The following is a 21903-nucleotide window of genomic DNA, read 5'->3' as shown; positions in this document are numbered from 1 at the left end:
CTAGGAAATGTATTGCTACCTCCCTGGCCTCCTATTTCCAAACTAATACTTCTAAACCCTCATCCATTCCGGTGATATGGGAAGCCCACAAGGCTGTGATCAGAGGAGAACTGATCTCTATAGGTTCTTACCATAACAACCTATGTAAACTAACAATAGCGACATTATACAAGAAATGTATACGAACCCATCAGCTAGAATCCGGATTAATGGAACGTTGTCCCAATATTTCCAAATTATAAGGTTGTCCACTATTACCGCTTCGGTTTGTCCTGGTGATGGAGACGTTGATCCAGAAAATCAGACAACACCCTGACATTAAGGGGTTCACCACACAATCCACTCAACACAAAATGTCCGCGTTTGTGGATGATTTACTTATTATTATGTCCAAACCGATAACAGAACTTCCGGTGGTGGCTGACATTTTCTGAGTTTAGCACTCTCTCCAACTTCAAAATTAAGTCCGAAGCCCTGGGGATCAACATCTCAACCGCCATGATTAGTCTGCTTGAGTCTAGGTATCCCTTCAAATGGCCTCCAAAATATATCACATACTTGGGAATTAAACTTTGCAAACACTGGCCAGATCATGTAGCCTTAAACTATCATCCACTACTATTGTCCTCTAAAAATATCATAACCTCATGGATGGCTCCTTTTATCTCCTGGATGGGTACAAAGACTTTAATTAAAGGTCTGATACTCCCCAAATTGATATACCTGTTCCAAATGTTACCTATAGCTGTTCCACAGGTTTTCTTTTCGAAGTTAAGATCCATGCTTTTTCACTATACATGGAATAATGCACATCCTAAAATCAGTGCAGCTACACTATCCCTACCTAAGACCTTAGGGGGTATTGGGGCCCCCGACTTTCTAACTTATTACCACGCAGCTACTATCTCACGAACAGTAGACTGGTTCCGTAAACCAGAAGTTAAATTATGGATCACAGTTGTGGAATCCCTAACTCCTGCCCCTCTTAGAGCTATGTTACTCGCATCCCCTAAAAGTGTCTCTGAGCTCACGGTTAAGAATGATCTCATGAAAAATGTAATCAAGATCTTTTCTCTAAATAGACATAAATTAATCCCGTCCCCATCTCCATTAACCTTGGTATCTGACTTGATTGATTTATATCTAGAAGGCCCAAGAGAGCAATATGGCAATCCCTCCACTAGGCTTCACGACACTTTAGACTCACTTTTGATAGATGGGACATTTTTGACATTTCAAGAATGGACAGACAACTATAATCTCCCGAAACTACATATCCTACAATACATGTCCCTGAAAAAGGCGTTTTCCCCATATCTTAAAGGTGGATTCCTGGATCGATCTTTGACTGCCTTTGAGTCTCTTTTGGGACAAACCAAATACCCAAAGAAAATCCTATCCCAGATATATCAAATATTACTGACTGGTGAAGTACCTTTAAAAAGATCCTATGTGTCACTTTGGGAGAAGGACCTTTCTCTGACTCTCTCTCTACACCTGAAATTAATACGCTATACAGAAACTCGCATGGTCCGTCCCAATGTATTAGAATACAGGAAAACACTTACAAAATCGTATCCAGATGGTACACCACACTGGACAAAACACAGTTCTGGTATCCATCCATCCCAGACACGTGCTGGAGATGCCTGGGTGATCGGGGCTCCTATATTCACATTTGGTGGCTGTGCCCTGAGATAAGGCGTTTCAGGGAATCTGTTCTAGACCTCATCAGATCTATATGTAACACAATAGACCAAATTGCACCAACCACTAAATTTTTGAATATTGCTATCCCAAATCTTTGGCTCCGGATAGAAGATGTTGGGCCGTTTACAAACATTTAATCCCCCCAAACTGGAGATCGACTCACTCGCCTACATTAACGCAATGGGTGATTAATGTAGACCAAATGTATCATACAGAAGAGACAGCTGCCCTCTCTAACCGCTCCCATGCTTGCTTCTCAGCATTATGGGAACCATGGATTTCTTTCTGTGCCGGAGAACAATTCATCAAACTTGCTTCAGAATCCCAGTGATTTCCTTGTCTTCGGAAGTACCACGACTGTTACATACTGTCACATAGGGTCTGTGGACGCACTGGGCCGTACCACCTTGGCGGTAAGGCAGCTGGCCAACAGGGCGCAGGAGAAAGTCTATAGTTTGTATAGGTACCTGTGGCAGCTCAGACAGCAGCAGGGCAAGCTCGGCTGGGACTAGGCAGCAGGCAGACGTCAGGCGAGGTGAAGCAGGTCCCTACGTGGATACAGCATGACACGACTTTGGCACAGCGCAGTGCTCGACGAGGAAGGTATGGTATGCTAGGGACAGGTACAGGTAGCACACTAGGAGGCCATCACATAGACAGACTAGGAATACACAAGAAAGCTCAGGCGTGGGAGGATGGGGCTGGAACCTCCTTATAGACCAGGGTGCTCTGAAGCAATCAGCTCAACTACCAACATGCGTGCGCTCTGGCTTCTCAAGTCTGGACTGAGCTCGTGAGCACGCCCTGGTGGTCACTGTGGAGCAGGACGGCCGTATGTGCAGACATCTCTTGAGAGAAGAGCGTCGACTGGATGGAAGGAGTTTGAGGTCAGCGACCACGGACGTTACAGTATCCCCCCTCTTACGCCCCCTCCTCTTGGGACCAGAACGAGAGAGAAACCTCTTAATGAGAATAGGAGAGTTGAGATTCTCCTCTGGCTCCCAGGACCTCTCTTCCGGACCGAACCCCTTCCAATCTACTAAATAAAAGGTCCTTCCTCTTACTTTTCTAATGTCCAAGATCTCCTTAACCTCGACGGTGTCTGAAGGGCCGCTGGAGGCAACCACAGGGCTTGGAGTCTTGGTAAAGCGGTTCAGAACCACTGGCTTCAGGAGAGAAACATGGAAGGAGTTGGGGATCTTGAGGATAGGAAGCAGCCGAAGCTTGTAGGCGACAGGGTTGATCTGCTGCAGGATCTCGAAGGGACCGAGGAACCTGGGAGCAAATTTGTACGACGGCACCCTCAGTCGAATATTCCTGGAGGACAGCCAGACCTTCGTGCCAGGAAGAAACTGAGGGGGTTCTCTTCTCCTTGTGTCCACCTTCCGCTTCATGCGGTCGACCGCCAGCAGGATGGAGGATCGTGACTGCTGGCACCTCGGACGTAACAGGGACCGGGAGAGGAATTAGTGGGTGCTGGCCATAGACAATAAGGAACGGTGTCTTCTGTGTGGACTCGCTGGTATGATTGTTGTATGAGAACTCAGCCCACGGAAGCAACTGCACCCAGTCATCATGCTGCTTGGAGATGAAGTGGCGTAGTTAGTTCTCCAAGATCTGATTGATCCTCTCAACCTGACCGTTAGACTGAGGATGGTAGGCTGAGGAAAAGTCCAACTTTATACCTAGGAGTCCACAGAGGGCTCTCCAGAACTTCGAGGTGAACTGAACCCCCCGATCAGACACAATATGTTGCGGCAAGCCATGCAGGCGGAAGATGTGTTGGATGAACAGCTTGGCCAGCAGTGGAGCAGAAAGAAGACCGGTCAGAGGAACAAAGTGGGCCATCTTTGAAAATCGATCCACCACCACCCAAACAGTACTGCATCCGGCAGAGAGAGGCATGTCCTTAATAAAGTCCATAGCTATATGCTGCCAGGGAACATTGGGCACAGGCAATGGCTGGAGCAGACCAGCAGGTCTGGAGTGAGCGACCTTGTTGGCTGCACATACAGAACAGGAAGAAACAAAGTCCATAATGTCCTTGGGCAGCGTGGGCCACCAGAAATGACGAGCAATCAGATCCCGAGTCTTACGGGTCCCCGCGTGACCTGCCAGTCTAGAGGAGTGTCCCCAGCGGAGGATTCTTCCACGGTCAGCCAGGGGCACAAAAGTCCTCCATGGAGGAATGTCCCCAACTTGCAGGGGATTGACAGAGACAATGCATGACGGATCAATAATGTTGTGTGGAATCACCATGGTGTCTGTCTCAAAAGACCTGGACAAGGCATCGGCCCTCACACTCTTGTCGGCCGGGCGAAAATGGAGCTCAAATTGGAACCTGCTTAAGAACAGCGACCACCTGGCCTGACGAGGGTTCAGCCGTTGGGCCGTCTGGAGATAGGTCAGATTCTTGTGGTCTGTAAAAATCAGGATGGGATGAGCTGCGCCCTCTAGTAGATGTCGCCACTCCTCCAGAGCCAATTTGATGGCCAGTAACTCCCGATCCCCAATCGAGTAGTTGCGTTCTGTGGAAGAGAAGAGCTTAGAAAAATATCCACATACTATTGACTTGCCCTTGGAGCCGCTCTGGAACAGGAGTGCACCAGCACCAACAGAGGATGTGTCCACCTCCAACGAGAACTGTAGAGAGACGTCTGGATGATGGCGAATAGAGGCTGACAAGAAGGCACTCTTCAGGCTATTGAATGCGGACTCTGCCTCAGGAGTCCACACCTTGGCGTTCATGCCCTTCTTAGTGAGGTTAGAGATAGGAGAAGTCAGTGAAGAGAACTTTGGAATAAACTGTCTGTAAAAATTGGCGAATGCCTGAAAGCGCTGTATGGCCCTCAAGCCTTGAGGGCGTGGCCAATTCCAGCACAGACTTTACCTTTTCAGGATCCATCTCGAGACCTTGATATAGCCCAGGAAGGGTAGAGCATCTTTTTCAAACACGCACTTTTCCAACTTAGCGTACAGACGATTCTCCCTTAACCGTAGCAAAACTTGACGGACATGTCTCTGATGCGTCATAGGATCTGGAGAAAAAAATCAAGATATCATCAAGGTAGACTACTACACAAACATAGAGGAGTTCACGGAAAATGTCATTAACAAACTCCCGGAAGACCGCGGGAGCATTACACAGGCCGAAGGGCATTACTAGATATTCATAGTGTCCATCACGGGTGTTAAATGCAGTCTTCCATTAGTCACCCCGGCAAATCCGGACTAGGTTGTAAGCTCCACGCAGGTCTAGTTTGGAAAAAATCTTGGCACCACGTATACGATCAAACAGTTCTGAGATGAGTGGCAACGGATATTTATTTTTCACAGTGATCTGGTTGAGACCTCGGTAGTCAATACAAGGACGAAGAGAACCATCCTTCTTTTTGACGAAGAAGAACCCGGCTCCTGCCGGGGAGGAAGACTTCCATATGAAGTCCATCTCCAAGTTTTCTTTCACATAGGCGGACATGGACATAGTCTCTGGCAAGGAGAGAGGATATACCCTACCACGGGGAAGGGATGCACCAGGAACCAGTTCGATAGGGCAGTCATACGCCCGATGTGGAGGCAATGTCTCCGCCTTCCTCTTGCTGAAGACGTTCGAGAATGCAGCATAATGACTCGGCAATCCTGCCAATGACCGAAGCAGCGAAGGCTGAGCCGAACTAATCTGCACCAGGCATCGGCTTGGACACTCAGGGCCCCATTGGAGAACCTCTCCAGAATTCCAGTCCAGGACTGGGGCATGTAGTCGGAGCCAAGGCAGGCCCAGCAACACAGGGTCAACGGCTTTGGACAGGACATAGAACGACAGGAGTTCGGAGTGAAAAGCTCCCACTTGGAGCCTCAGCGGCTTGGTCACAGCTATAACTGGGTCTGGCAGAGGTAGTCCATTCACTGATGCAACCGTCAATGGCCTCTCCAGGGGGATGGTGGGTAATTGAAGAAGATCCACCAGGACTCTACAGATGAAATTAGCAGTGGATCCAGAGTCCAGATACGTTCTCTTGCCGGACACTATGGTTACTGGTATGGATAATTTAGGCAGAAGTCCTTTCTTACCCAAGGTTGCCTCTCCTAGCAACCCTAGGCTTTGGGATCTTTGGGGACACAGGCGCACAAGATGGCCACTGAGGCCGCAATATAGACAGAGTCCCGAAGTGCGTCTGCGTGGTCTCTCCTGGGTGGATAGCTTACACTGGTCCATTATTACAGACTCCTTAGGAGGGTCGAGATCTGAGGACATCAGGGGTTGCTGCAAAGTAGGGGCCAGACTAGGAAGGCCTCCCTCCCGATGAACCTCTTGGAGGCGTTCTCGGATCCGCATATCAATCCGGGCGGACAGAAGGATGAGGTCAGCCAGGGTAGATGGCAGGTTTCGAGCGGCAAGTTCGTCCTTCATTTTAGGAGACAGTCCATGCCAGAATGCAGCCACCAGTGCCTCATTCTTCCATAAGGGAATGTGCACACGATAACTGCAATTACAGCTGAAATTACGGAGCTGTTTTCAGGAGAAAACAGCTCCTGAATTTCAGACGTAATTGCATGTACTCGCGTTTTGCGGGGCATCTTTTACGGACGTAATTTGGAGCTGTTCTTCATTGGAGTCAATGAAAAATGGCTCCAATTACATCCCAAGAAGTGTCCTGCACTTCTTTTGACGAGGCTGTAATTTTACGCGCCGTCTTTTGACAGCGACGCGTAAAATGACAGGTCATCGGCACAGTACATCGTAAAGCCCATTGAAAGTAATGGGCAGATGTTTGCCGACGTATTGGAGCAGTTTTTTTTAGACGTAATTCAAGGCGTAAAACGCCTCCATTACGTCTGAAAATAGGTCGTGTGAACCCAGCCTAACAGTTCTCCCGCCAGAGTGCGGAAGTGGATGGCGTACTCACTCACGGAGGTGTCTCCTTGGCGTAGTTTAATCAAGGAAGCCGCTGCAGATGAGACCCGTCCATGCTCCTCAAACACCATGCGAAAAGTCCGGAGGAAGGCTTGGAAGTCACGGGTCTCTGGTCCTTGTTTCTCCCAGATAGGGTTCACCCATGCAAGAGCCTTGCCAGTGAGGAGAGAGATGATGAAAGCAACCCGGGCACCGTCAGATGAAAATGTCCTAGTATACAGGCTGAAATGGATCAAGCACCGGTTAAAAAATCCACGACAGGTACCTCCATCATAGCGGTCCGGAAGTGGCAAAGAAAAACACGGGTCGACACTGCCAAGAGGCGTAGTAGGAGGAACGGCAGCTCGTGCCTCCTGCTGACATACGAGAATGTTCAAAGCCTGGAGGAGTTGGTCCTGTCGAGACCGGAGTTCCAGCATATCCGCCCACATCTCATGTGACGTCGTCATGGTCTTGGATCGACCAGCGGGGTCCATGGCCTGAGCTTACTGTCATGAAGGGTCTGAGGACCCACTGGGCCATATCGCCTTGGCGGCAAGGCAGCTGGCCAACTTAGCGCTGGCGAAAGTCTATAGTTCGTATAGGTACCTGTGGCAGCTCAGACAGCAGCAGGGCAGGCTCGGCTGGGACTAGGCAGACGTCAGGCGAGGTGAAGCAGGTCAGACGTGGATACAGCACGACACGACTTTGGCACAGCACAGTGCTCGACCAGGAAGGTATGGAATGCTAGGACAGGAACTGGAACAGGTACAGGAACAGGTAACACACTAGGAGGCCATCACATAGACAGACTAGAAATACACAACAAAACTCATGCGTGGGAGGATGGGGCTGGAACCTTGTTATAGCCCAGGGTGCTCTAAAGCAATCAGCTCAACTAGCAACATGCGTGGGCTCTGGCTTCTCAAGTCCGGACTGAGCTCGTGATCGCACCCTGGTGGTCACTGTGGAGCAGGACGGCCGTATGTGCAGACATCTCTTGAGAGAAGGGTGTCTGCACATACTAATATAATCTCTTCCCTGTACTAGCAACTAGTCGCTGTAATTATACTTGAACACCCCTCTCTCTCCCCCCTTCCTCCTTCCCTTTCTATTATTCCCACCCCTATCATTCCCCTTTTGCTCTTTATGTTTGACTTACTTTACGACATTTCAACACCTTGCGTTGCATACAGCCTATGCTAAACCTCTTAATTCACCTTCACTTCCTATGCTATATACACGTGAAGACAGATAAGATATTAATGGGCTGCATCATATATAATTTCCGTGTTTGCTTTCTGTTCGAACTATGGTGTAAATTTTTTGGGGGGATCCTTTGAAATGTCTGTAAACCAAGTTTCTTGCCTATTTGAAAATTAATGAAAAAGGAATTGAAAAAAAATAAAATAATAAAAAAAAGGTGAATTGAAAAAAGTAGGGCACAATAAGATGGAACTTAAAGGAGATTTGTTTCCAATCATCTATACCGGGGCCTCTCAAGCCTTTAATACTGGGCCCCATAAGCAAGAACCAGTTAATGGCAAGATTAAAAATGTTGCTCAATTTTTCTTTTATCTTTCTGGTTATATTGCTAAGCCATAGAACAGACTGTGCAGCAACAGCAATCTGCACCTGATCACTCTTATAAAAATATAAAACATGCTGGGCATTTGTCATAAAGTGTAGAATGATATTGCTATAGTTCTCTTTTTTTAGATTTAAATATTTTAACCCTTCAAGGACTGACCTATTTTGGATCTGAAGGACCGAGCAACTTTTTTTGTTTTTTCATCGTTGCTTTTCAATGGCCATAACTTTTTATTTTTCTGTTGATGCAGCTGTATTGTCTTTTTTTTTTTATGCGGGAAGAGTTGTATTTTTCAATAGCACCATATACTGACAAAGGGAGCCCCCTCCCTCTGTCAAACACTAGATGCTGCTGCCGCTAGTTACTACAACATAGTTACATAGTTACATAGTTACATAGTTAGTACGGCTGAAAAAAGACACATGTCCATCAAGTTCAACCAAGGGAAGGGAAAAGGGAAGGAAAAATTTCTACACATAGGAGCTAATATTTTTTTGTTCTAGGAAATTATCTAACCCTTTTTTAAAGCCATCTACTGTCCCTGCTGTGACCAGCTCCTGCGGTAGGCTATTCCATAAATTCACAGTTCTCACTGTAAAGAAGCCTTGTCGCCTCTGCAGCTTGAACCTTTTTTTCTCCAGACGGAGGGAGTGCCCCCTTGTTTTTTGAGGGGGTTTTACAAGGAACAGGATTTCACCATATTTTTTGTATGTGCCATTAATATATTTATATAAGTTAATCATGTCCCCCCTTAGTCGTCTTTTTTCAAGGCTAAATAGGTTTAATTCTTTCAATCTTTCCTCATAACTTAAATTCTCCATGCCCCTTATTAGCTTCGTTGCTCTTCTTTGTATTTTTTCCAACTCCAGGGCATCCTTTCTATGAACTGGAGCCCAGAACTGAACTGCATATTCTAGATGAGGCCTCACTAATGCTTTGTAAAGTGGCATTATTACATCCCTGTCCCAGGGGTTAAACTGCCGGGATCGGATTTATCTCCGATCCTTGCAGTTAAAGCAGGACCATGGATGTGTACTACATCCATGGTCCTGCTGGTGATCGTTTGGGCACAGTGACCGCGCCAGGGCAATCAGAGCACCGTAAGGGTCAGTTCACACGTTGAGTAAATACTGTGGATTTTCTGCAACGGAATTTGTTGTGGAAAATCCGCAGCAAACACAGTAGCAGCAAAGTTGATGAGATAAAATAAATCTCCTCCACACGCTGCGTAAATACGGAGCAGAAAAAAGCTCAGAAATTGACCTATGGTTCGAAGATTTATTCCAAAGCATGTCAATTGTATTTGCGTAAACACTGCTTATTTGTTGCAGGTTTTCCTCATTGAATTCAATGGGGAGGTAAATCCCACAACAAATAACAGTTGCGTTCTTTGCAGCAGGATCACTGCATACCCGCCGCAAAAAACGCAACTCCGACTTCTGTTTATGTAGAAGATTATTATTTTTTCTGAGTTCCTGCCTCCAGTGCGGCCTCCTGGGATGACGTTTCATCCTATGTGACCGCTGCAGCCAATCACAGGCTGTAGCGGCGGTCACATGGGATGAAACGTCATCCCAAGAAGCCGGTCTGGATGACGTCATAGGACCGGCCTCCTGGAATGACGCTTCATCCCATGTGACTGCCGCTGCAGCCAAGTCTCCTGGGCTGAAACGTCATCCCAGGAGGCTGGCCTGCTAGCAGGCCGGTTAATGCAGCAATTTTCCAGAGCGGACATTCTGGGCGAAAAACTGCACAACAGTTTGGTACAGTTTTTTGCCCGGAATTCCACTGCGGCGCCCCGTGTGAACCTGATTTAATATTGCAGCGCTTGTCTTCTGAGGGTTTCTGCCAGCACTGTGCTACTATGGTGCTGGACATCAAGGGGTTAATAGATGAGTTGACAACGGTTAAAGCATATGCATTCCTGTTTATGATATCTCACATGGATACATACTTTGCTTTGTATCAATGAGCTGAGCCTTTATAGACTCAATCCGGCATGTATCTGCATAATGAGAGGGATTTAAGAGCAGGGTTGTCCCGTTTTCATTTTTTGTTTCAAAGAAATCCAAAAAGCAACTTATGGTGTGAAATTTATTCAGAACCATCAAATGTTTCTAAGCACTTGTCCACAGCATTTTATCAACTAACCTGGAGAGTGTGTTCTCCTTGGCGCAGTAGAAAGCCTAATCAGGGGAGTATGTCCAGGAATTTGTGTTGGTTGTGTAACTTTCCCTTGTGTATTATGTAATGTCTCATGGATCTTGGCTGTTTGTGTTGATGACATTGTTGTCAATCTTTCTACTGTTGTGGATGACAAAGTAGAAACTTGACTTGGACCCGATACTAGAAAAAAAATGTTTGACATAACTAAATATGAAATGATCAGTAATACATTTACGTTACTATGTTCTGAATGTATTTTGTTTTTGTAAATAAGACAAAATATTTATTATAATAATAAATAAACTATTGATTCACCAATTAAGCTTCCATAAAAATGATCATTAAAAGCGACATGTTACTAAGAAACAATCACACTCCTCAGCCGCCAGCTACGAGGATCGTACTGAAGACAATGTCCAACAGATCGTCGGGAGCTACTCTTAAAAATCACGGATTGATTATTGCTGGTTTGAAAAGTCATTGCATGTAAATGAGCCTTAAAATGGAAATGATGGTTGGAGTTCAGTGTAATGTTTGCAACCAACTAAATGATCATCATTATTTTAAAAACTGTTCATTTGCAAAAAAGACAAAGTTTTCTGTTTGATCTGCTATAGACACTAATTAAATCTTTTGCAGGAATAGTATGAAACGACAGTAAAACCCAAAAATCTGTAAAGTCCTGAGTGCGTTTCATGTTGTAGTAAAATATTTGCATGTATACACTAAACACATAATTATTGTGGTAAAATCTTTGCGTCTATTTGTTTTTTGTCCTGTAAAATCAATACAACATAAAAATAAGGCTACATTCACATCTGCGTCAGTACTCCGTTCCGTCTGAGATTTCCGTCTTAACGGAGCCCTGACTGATACAAACACACACCATATGTTTCAGATACCATCACCATTGATTTCAATGGTGACGGATCCGATGCCAATGGTTTCCGTTTGTCTCCGTTGTGCAAGGGTTCCGTCTTTTGACAGAATCAATAGCGTAGTCGACTGCGGAACGTTGGAACGGAGCCCTGACGCACATGTGAATAAAGCCTTACATGTTAAAAAGAGGACCTGTCCCCTCTGCTGACGTCTATTCTAGTAAATATTTGCATTCCCGATGAAATAATAATTGAGAAGTACCTTTTCTTAAAGCCATGCGCGGTGTCGTTCTTCTGTTATTCCTCCTGTCCAATCAATGTCTTAACAAATAGTTCCCTTTAGCCAGGACAGGAGCATTACATGCAAGTCTGTATACCTTCTTGCCGTAATACAAGCGATATCCCTTCATTGTCGCAGGCTACATAAAATGTAACCTTTATTATTACATTGATAATAAAATTTTGGGTATATGCATGTTCTTATTTAAAAACACGCTGTTACAAGATTATATCCTCTTTATATTATTGGGGGGGGGGGGGGGGGATGCTATCTTGTTCATTTTAGAACAGCGCTGAATACAGTAGTTTTTCTCACATATGTAATATATAATAATGACTATTGTCTGGACAGACTGCGGCCCTCCAGACTAATGAATTATCTCCAGTTATATTTGTCAGGTACTTAAGGAGAGATATTTGTCTGTATCGTAATCTGAAGAGGATATATTTTGTAACAGCGTGTTTGAAAAGGAGTACAGTGCATATACTCAAAATGTTATTATCAAAGTTATAACAAAAGTGCGTTCACAAGCGACAGATTTTCTTGTAGAAATTTCTGCAACTGAAAATCAGTTCCATTCATTTAAATAGGGTTATTTCCGCAGCAGGTGCACAGATTTTTGCAAATGAATGATACTGATGATAATGATGAATGTACTGTAAGTGATATTCAGTCGCGGAAAATCCGGCAACAAAATCTGCCGCGTGTGACTGCACCCTAAGGCCGGGTTCCCACAGGTCGGGTATGCTGCGTAAAAACTGTGCAGCATATCCAACCTGGAACCCGCAGCACCTTCCGTCCGAAAAACTGCACCCCATTGTGGTGCGGTTTTTAGAACAAAATTTCCGCTGCGGAATGCAGCGCTGGGGGAAAAACCATCCATACTTACCCCCTCCCTCTTTTCTGTGTGTAGTCCAGCCTCCTAAAATGACATTGCAAGCCATGTGACGCTGCAGCCTGGGATTGGCTGCGGTAGTCACATGAGATGAAAGGTCATTCCAGGGGGCCAGACTGCGGGAAATAGGAGAGAGTACTGGGTAAGTACAATTTTTATTTTTTTCCTGAGTTGCGATTTTTGCGGCGGAACATGTGTCTTTCTGTTGCGGGTTTTGCATCCCTATTGAATACAATGGGGAAAAGCCGCAACCGAAAAGCAACGAAAACACAGCAAAATATTTACATGCTGCGGATTTAAATCCTGCACTGCAGGTCAGTTTATTAACGTTTTCGCTGCATTTTTTTTTCGCAGCATAGGCATGAGATTTTCTAAAATCGCATCCACTTTTCTGCTGCTGTAAATGCTGCGGAATTTCGGCACAGAATTCCGTTGTAGAAATTCTGCAGCATTTACGCTACGTGGGAAGCCCGGCCTAAAAGCTTTAGATAGTTAATCAACCCCTTTTGCGTACCTGGACGTGGCATTACGTCCAGGGGTGATGTTTGGAGCGCGCTCACGCGCTGAGCGTGCTCTATTTGCTGCGGGTGTCCGCTGTATTTTACAGCGGACACCCGGGACTAACAGCCGGAAGAAGCGATTGCGCTGTTCCTGGCTGTTTAACTCCTCAAATGCTGTGGTCAATAGTGACCGCAGCATCTGAGGCATTGAAAAGAGGGGGCGGCCCCCTCCGACAGCTCATCACCCCCCCCACAGTAAGATCGGAAGATGACGACGGTTGTTATGGCAGCCCAGGGGCCTAATGAAGTCCACCAAGACTGCCTTCACCCTGCCTCTATTAAGCCCGGCCTGTGGCAAGACTTAACAGAAGCCTATAAAAACAACAATATACTGCAATCTAATGATCGCTGGTTCAAGTCTCCTAGGGGGGCTAATAAAGTGTAAAAAAAAAAGTTTTCAGTGGTGAAAAATAATAAAAAATTAATTAAAAGTTAAAAAAAAAAACCTTTTCACATTTTCCCCCTAAAGTATCGTAAAAAATAAAAGTAAACAAAATTGTAATCGCTGCGTCAGTAAAAGTCTGAACTATTACAATATAGCGTTATTTAACGTGCACGGTGAATGGTGTAAAAAAGTAAACCGCCCAAATCGCTGTTTATTGGTCAACTTAGCAAAAAGTTCTACATACCTACTGACTTCGAACGCTTTTGTGTTTCCACCCTGTCCCCTACATACATCTCCACATTATATAAACTACTCCTCTCCCAACGATCCCAGCATCTCCCATCCTTCTGCAGGGCTTGGGAGAAAGAATTGAACACGACATTCACTGACGCACAATGAAAACTGTGTTTTTCCCTTTCCCAAAAGGCCTCTATAGCCATACGGGCTCAGGAAACTAGTTATAAAACTATTTCCAGGTGGTATCCGGTCCCTACTGCTCTTCATAAATGGTACGAGTCTGTGCCATGTCATGGATCGGGTAGTGGACCCACTAGGCCGTACCGCTGTGCGGGGAGGCAGCTGGCCCAAACAGGAAACTCCAGTAATACAATGTCCCGCACAAGGGTACCTGGATAGTCCAGACAGTGACGCAGCTCTGGCACTGACGGAGATGGGTGCAGCAGATAACGCCAAAAGTGGCGAATGACACAGGTGCCGCAGGTTGCGCCAGACATGGCGAATTCCTCCGGACGGTGGCAGATGACACAGGACATGGTGGATTCCTCTGGACGTGGCAGATGACACAGGACATGGTGGATTCCTCTGGACATGGCAGATGACACAGGACGTGGCACAACTCAATACTAAAGGCACAGCACGGGAAACAGGAACAGGTAACAAGGCACGGGTAACAACTGGAAAGGGAAACACTAAGGAACCATTTGCAAGACAGATTGGGAAAACTAACAATGCTCAGGCAAGGATCAGAAGGCCTGGGGCCTTCTTATAGACCAGGAAATCGTGGCAGTTGATGATGATGACGATTTCCTTTGTGCGCGCGCTGGCCCTTTAAGGCCGGCACGAGCGTGCGCGCGCACCCTACGGTACATAGCAGACCGGAGCGGAAGTGAGCGCTGGCGTCTCCTAGGAAGGAGATGGGGCCAGCGCTCACGGATCCATGGCTGCGGGCGTCGGGAGGTGAGTAAATCCGATGGCCCGCGGCCATGGACGCTACAGTATCCCCCCTATTACGCCCCCTCTTCTTGGGGCCAGAGCGAGAGTGGAATTTCTTAATAAGCGCAGGGGCACTGAGGTGCTCTTCTGGCTCCCAGTACCTCTCCTCAGGACCAAACCCTCTCCAGTCCACCAAATAGAAAGTCATTCCTCTTACCCTCTTGCAGTCCAGGATCTCCCTCACCTCGAATATATCAGAAGAACCGCTGGTAGCAACTGTGAAGCTAGAAGTCTTGCTGTAGCGGTTCAGGACCACTGGCTTCAGGAGGGACACATGAATGGAGTTGGGGATTCTGAGGATAGAAGGCAGCCGCAGCTTATAGGAGACAGGGTTTATCTGTTGCAGAATCTCGAAAGGACCAAGGGACCTGGGAGCAAACTTGTATGAAGGCACCTTCAAGCAAATGTTCCGAGAGGACAGCCAGACTTTAGTCCCCGGAAGATACTGAGGTGGCTCTCGTCTCCTAGTATCTGCTTTTCGCTTCATGCGATCAACTGCCAGTAAAATAGAGGACCGGGTCTATTGCCAGATTTGCAAAAAGTCCCCAAAAGCAGAGTCAGCAGCAGGTACTTGAGATGGGGTCGACACTAGAAGAGGGACTCTAGGATGTTGACTGTACACAATGTGAAATGGAGTGGAAGTGGGGGACTCACTTGTGTGGTTGTTGTATGAGAACTCGGCCCATGGAAGAAGCTGTACCCAGTTATCGTGCTGTGAAGAGATGAAGTGGCGGAGATAATTCTCCATGATCTGGTTGATCCTCTCAACCTGCCCATTGGACTGGGGGTGATAAGCTGAGGAAAAGTCCAATCTCACATCCAGGAGATACAGAGGGCTCTCCAGAACTTTGAAGTAAACTGAACCCCCGGGTTGGACACAATGTGTAGAGGCAAGCCATGGAAGGGAAAGAAGTGTAGAATGAAGAGACTCGCCAGACGAGGAGCAGAAGGTAGGCTGGTCAGCGGGATAAAATGTGCCATCTTAGAGAACCGGTCCACCACCACCCAGACAGTGTTGCATCCTGCTAAGGGGGGAAGGTCTTTGACAAAGTCCATCGCAATGTGCTGCCAGGGGGCATTGGGTACAGGCAGAGGTTGAAGCAGGCCGGCAGGCTTTGTTAGAGGCACACACTGTGCAAGAAGAGACAAAGTCCAGAACATCTTTAGGTAGCGTGGGCCACCAGAAGGGACGAGCAATCAGGTCTCAGGTTTTACGGACACCAGCGTGCCCAGTCAGTTTAGAACTGTGTCCCCAGCGGAAAATTCTTCTCCTGTCTGCCAACCAAACAAAATTCCTCCCAGGAGGGATGTCTCTAACCTGCAGAGGATTAGCAGTGACAATGCAGGACGGGTCTATGATAGTCTGAAGGGACACTACCGTGTCTTCCATCTCAAAGGATCTGGACAGGGCATCGGCCCTCACATTCTTGTCCGTGGTACGGTAGTGGAGCACAAACTGGGAACGGGTGAAGAACAGCGACTACCTGGCTTGAAGGGGATTCAGTCGTTGTGCAGACTGAAGGTAGGTAAGGTTTTTGTGGTTGGTGAAGATCAGGATGGGGTGAGCAGAGCCCTCTAGAAGATGTCTCCACTCCTCCAGAGCCAATTTGATAGCCAGCAGCTCCCGATCTCCAATAGAGTAATTGCGCTCAGCAGAAGAAAAAAGTCTAGAATAGTAACCACATACTACTGCCTTTCCTTTGGAGCTCCTCTGGAACAGAAGTGCACCTGCACCAAAGGAAACGTCCACTTCCAGTGAGAACTGCCGAGATACGTCAGGATGATGGGGGATCAAAGCTGAAGTGAAGGCTGGAGGATAATAAATGCGGACTCTGCCTCTGGAGTCCACACCTTGGCGTTCACACCCTTCTTGGTAAGAGTAGAGATGGGAAACGTCAGAGAAGAGAAGTTAGGAATAAACTGCCGGTAGAAATTGGCGAATCCCAGGAACCGCTGTATGGCCCTTAAGCCTTGAGTACATGGCCACCCCAGGACAGCTTTCATTTTCTCAGGATCCATCTTGAGACCTTGATCCGAGATGATGTAGCCCAGGAAGGGCAGAGAACGCCTCTCAAAGACGCACTTCACCAGCTTGGCGTATAAACGATTCTCCCTTAATCGTAGTAGAACCGGACGGACACGCCTCCGATGAGTCGTCGGATCTGGGGAGAAAATCAAAATATCATCGAGATAAACAACAACACAGACATAGAGGAGATATCGGAAGATATCATTAACGAATTCCTGAAACACTGCGGGAGCGTTACACAGTCCGAAGGGCATCACTAGGTATTCGTAGTGCCCGTCCCGGGTGTTAAATGCCATCTTCCATTCATCACCCCGGCGAATCCGGGCTAGATTATAAGCCCCCCGCAGGTTCAGTTTAGAAAATTTTTGGGCTCCTCGTATGCGAACAAACAGCTCAGATATATGTGGCAACGGGTATTTGTTCTTGACCGTGATCTGGTTGAGACCATGGTAGTCCATGCAGGGTCGAAGGGATCCGTCCTTTTTAACAAAGAAGAATCCAGCCCCAGCTGGGGAGGAAGACTTTCGTATGAAACCCCTCTCCAGATTCTCCTTGATATAGGCCGACATGGATAGAGACTCAGACAAGGAGAGAGGATATACTCGACCACGGGGGAGAGAGGCATTAGGAACCAGTTAAATGGGGCAGTCATAAGTCCGATGAGGAGGCAGTGTCTCAGCCTCTCTTTTGCTGAAAACATCTGCATACTGAGCAAACTGGGGAGGCAGTCCCGCCAATGACTGAGCCAGAGGAGGCTTGACAGGATGGATCTGCAACAGACAATGACCATGGCACTTGGAGCCCCATTGGAAAACCTCTCCAGAATTCCAGTCCAGGACTGGGGCATGTAGTCGAAGCCAAGGCAGGCCCAGTAGAACAGGATTGATGGCCGTGGGCAAAAACAAGGAAAGCAATTAGTTCAAAATGAAGGACTCCAACCTGGAGCTTCAACAGCTTGGTTTTAAAAATGATGGGATCAGGCAGAGTCAGTCCATTAACTGAGGCAACGGCCAAAGATGTCTCTAGGGGGACAGTGGGCAGCTCAAGATGATCCACAAGCTCTTTCTGGATGAAGTTTGCCGCAGAACCAGAGTCAAGATATGCAGAAACCCGATGCGTCCTTTTGCCGGATACTAGGGTCACAGGAATAGTCAGCTTGGAACAGAATGCTTTATTAGGTACCGTTCCATCTAGGGTTGTCTCTCCAATCAGTCCTAGGCAATGGGGTCTCTCTGGGGAGACAGACGCACAATATGGCCTCCGAGGCCGCAATACAAACAAAGTCCAGAAGTGCGTCTACGTTGTTTCTCCTGGGTAGACAATTTGACATAGTTACTCTGCATCGGATTCTCTGGTGGGACGACTGAGGAGGATTGCTGGAAAGTAGAATCCAGCCTAGGAAGTTCTCTCTCCCGGAGAACGCTCCAGGACGCTCATGTCAACCCGGGAGGCGAGTAGGATAAGATCGTCCAGGGTAGATGGCAGATCGCGAGCAGCCAACTTGTCCTTGATCCCTGAAGACAGTCCCTGCCAGAATGTGGCCACGAAAGCCTTGTTGTTCCAGGACAATTCAGCAGCCAGGATACGGAACTGAATGGCATACTCGCCCATGGAGAGCTCTCCCTGATGTAGGGTCAGCAAGGATGCAGCAGCCGAAGAAACTCTCCCAGGTTCCTCAAAGATTGAGCGGAAGGTCTGTAAGAAGCACTGGGTCTCTGGTCCCTGATATTCCCACAGAGGATTAGCCCATGCCAGGGCTTTGCCAGTAAGAAGAGAGATGATGAAGGCGATCCTGACATCATCCGAAGAGAAGGACCTGACATGTAGTCTGAAGTGGATCAGGCACTTATTCAAAAATCCCCTGCAGGTCCTCGGGTCTCCGTCATATCGTGGAGGTAGCGGCAAGAAACATAAGGGATTGGTACCGGTACAGATAGGAAGTGTAGCAGGAGGAACAGCAGGAATGGGTGCGGTGACGACTGTGGTTGAAGCAAGCAGCCGATTGGGCAATGGCGTTTACCGACAGGAGGAGTTAGTCTTGTCGTGACTGGAAATCCTCCATCTCGGCCAGCATGGCTTGTGTCGTCAAAGTCTCAGGTTAACCAGCGGAGTCCATGGCCTGAGCGTACTGTCATGGAGCGGGTAGTGGCAGCGGGGAGGCAGCTGGCCCAAACAACAGGAAACCCCAGTAATACAATGTCCCGCACAAGGGTACCTGGATAGTCCAGACAGTGGCCGCAGCCCTGGTACTGATGGAGATGGGTGCAGCAGATAACGCCAAACGTGGCGGATGACACAGGTGCCGTAGGTTGCGCCAGACGTGGCGGATTCCTCGGGACGTGGCAGATGACACAGGACGTGGTGGATTCCTCTGGACGTGGCGGATTACTCCGGACGTGGCAGATGACACAGGATGTGGCGGATTCCTCCGGACGTGGCAGAGGACACAGGACATGGCAGATTCCTTCAGACGTGGCAGATGACACAGGACATGGCGGATTCCTCCGGACGTGGCAGATGACACAGGACGTGGTGGATTCCTCCGGACGTGGCAGATGATACAGCACGTGGCACGACTCAATACTAAAGGCACAGTACAGGAAACAGGAACAGGTAACAAGGCACGGGTAACAACTGGAACGGGAAACACTAAGGGACCATTTGCAAGACAGACTGGGAAAACTAACAACGCTCAGGCAAGTATCCGAAGGCCTGGGGCCTACTTATAGACCAGGAAATCGTGGCAGTTGACACAGCAGACCGGAGCGGAAGTGAGCGCTGGCATCTCCTAGGAAGGAGATGGGGGTCAGCGCTCACGGATCCATGGCTGCGGGCGTCGGGAGGTGAGTAAACCCGACAGCCTGTGGCCATGGACGCTACATGCCAGACACTTGTTGGCACTGTGAGGCTATGGGTGGTTCCATGTCTCATAGTCTCCCAATTCTCCCAAGGCGGCTCTTTTATTCATGTTCCCTATGCCACTACCCATTTATAAACGATCCCTAACTAGACATCTCCAAGCTGCCAAATCTGTAATCCCACGCAGGTGGAAAACGGCAGTTCCCCCAATGTTAGATGAGTGGTTTCAGGAGGTTGCCTTGATACAGAGAATGGAACAGCTCCTGCCCCATTCCCCAGCTGCCTCTACAAGATACACGTCTACATGGTCTCAATGGATTACGTTCCTCTCTTCTTCCACCTATTTTAATGCAGTAACTTGAGACACGACCCCCCCAACGTTCCTATGAGACTTACTATGAGACTTACTATGAGGAGATATTCCTTGCAGTTTCATGGGATTTTGCTGCTCCGACCATTCCTCTGCGATGTGCATAGCTGCTCTTGCTCCTTTTTATTTGAACTCATGATAATCCGGAACTGGAGTCCAGGCTCCCCATGGGTTGTGCCTCACCCTATCTCTGCTTTCTCCTTCTCCATACTTTCTCTCTTCTTTCCCCTCCCCCGTCTAGGGGAAGGTGCCTTGCTTCCTCTGATTGCATTTATCGGTTCCTTTTATACTTTATGTTGTGAAGGAGACTGTGCTGTTATCTCTGTTTCATCCTTATGCAATGCTCCTATTTATTATGTTTATTCATGCTGCTGATGTATAATGTCATCTGTCATGGGATGTGATGCACACCTTCCTGTTTGGGCTTCGCCCTTGTTTGTTATTTTCCTTCTAGTGTATGGAGGCCTTCCCTCCACTGTGTTTTATACCTGTTTGTATTAAAACCAATAAAAATGTGAATATGAAAAAAAAAAGTTCTACGTACAAAAAAAGGGTCCCGATAAAAACCACAGCTCGTCCCGCAAAAAATAATCCCTCACACCGCTCAATCGGTGAAAAAATAAAAAGTTATGGCTCTCAGAATGTGGCGACACAAAACATTTTTTTTTAACAAAATGTTTATTATAAAAAAATAAAAGTAGTAAAATATAAAAAAACCTATATAAATTTGGTATCACCGTAATCGTAATTGAGCAATAGAATAAAGATAAGTTCTAGTTTTTACAGTACGGTGAAAGCCGTAAAAATGAAACCCAAAAAACAATTGAGGAATCGCTGTGTTTCCCAACTTTAGCCCGCAAATAATTTTTTCCAGTTTCTTAGTACATCATATGGAACTATAAATGGTACCAAAAGAAACTACAACTCCTCTCGCAAAAAATAAGCCTCCACACCACTCTATTGACGGAGGATGCGGGGAGTGAAAAATTTAAAATAAAAAATAAAAAAATGGCTTCGACCTTTTATAGCAAATAGTTATAAAGACTGTCCAATCAATAATCACAATGTCAGATTGGGTATGGATGTTTTACGATACCTAATGTCACTGTAAGATAATCATTCAGGATTTATTTTGTTACATAAAAGGACAGTTCTTACCTGAAGTAGTAAATGGAGATATTGTAGTACTTAGAGTGGTAATTGGAATTAATGGGTCTCCTAAAATAGATACAATAAAACAACTAAGATAGAATCAGATATATGAACATTTCAGGGTAGCTTTCATACAGTCTTTCATTGCAATAGGGATGGATGCATATGCGACTGAGCTTCTGTACAGTGCTTTTTTAGAGTTAGTGGTGACAAAAACCTGCAAAGGTCCTGTGTATATGTAGATGGGCATACGGTTACTTCACATGACTGCTAGGACGTGACAAAGGGCATCCTTCACTGAAGGCAGTATTGCTTACCTACATCTAAGGGTTTTGTGTAGTGGCAGCGTATTTAGTACAGACAGTATATACATAAACAGATTAATTCATAATGATGTACAGATGGCAATGGGAGATGCAGCATCAAACAGCGATAACTACTCGACGGCCCAAAGCCTTTTCTGTAAGAGTGGCTTTTGCCATTGTAAGGTTGCATCAGCTACAGATATCATGGGAGTTCCACTTTATATATCAGAAACATGCAAGAAATAAGCAGCATAGGCCAGTGATCAACTTTTCTCAATTACTAGAAACACAATATAATATTAGGAAAATTCTGTTATGTTTAGCCTTAAGCAGTACTTACGAATGCAGGAGATGTTTCCATATTTCCAGTCTGCTTTCTGAGTTTTATCATTAAATTGGCAAATTGCGAGATTTGATGTGCCAGCTTGACGCTTGTAGCCATTGTCACATGAATACCGCAAGTGACTGTTCAGCTCATAGCTTTCTGAATACAGGTTCATCTTTGTGTTCTTCACTCTCTTTGGGACACTGCAGACTAATGATAAAGTAGAAATTACATTTACACGTACACAAATACAACAACACAATAAACCTCT

The 21903-nt window shown here is 46.7% G+C and overlaps 1 protein-coding gene across 2 annotated transcripts in view; it reads right to left on the bottom strand.

The window, feature by feature from the left end:
- Window positions 1–21903, bottom strand: part of IL15RA (interleukin 15 receptor subunit alpha) — a 99425-nt gene that overhangs the window by 21276 nt on the left and 56246 nt on the right. For both annotated transcript variants that reach the window (XM_075855087.1, XM_075855088.1), the window contains 3 exons: window positions 21648–21842; window positions 21009–21068; window positions 10347–10541 (listed from right to left, as the gene is read on the bottom strand). In XM_075855087.1, coding sequence (XP_075711202.1) covers window positions 10347–10541; window positions 21009–21068; window positions 21648–21842 — 450 coding nt within the window. The remainder of the gene's footprint in view (window positions 1–10346; window positions 10542–21008; window positions 21069–21647; window positions 21843–21903) is intronic.

Source organism: Rhinoderma darwinii, chromosome 3, assembly GCF_050947455.1.
Source record: "Rhinoderma darwinii isolate aRhiDar2 chromosome 3, aRhiDar2.hap1, whole genome shotgun sequence".
Lineage (NCBI taxonomy): Eukaryota > Metazoa > Chordata > Amphibia > Anura > Rhinodermatidae > Rhinoderma > Rhinoderma darwinii.
This window is presented reverse-complemented; position numbering and strand designations above follow the sequence as displayed.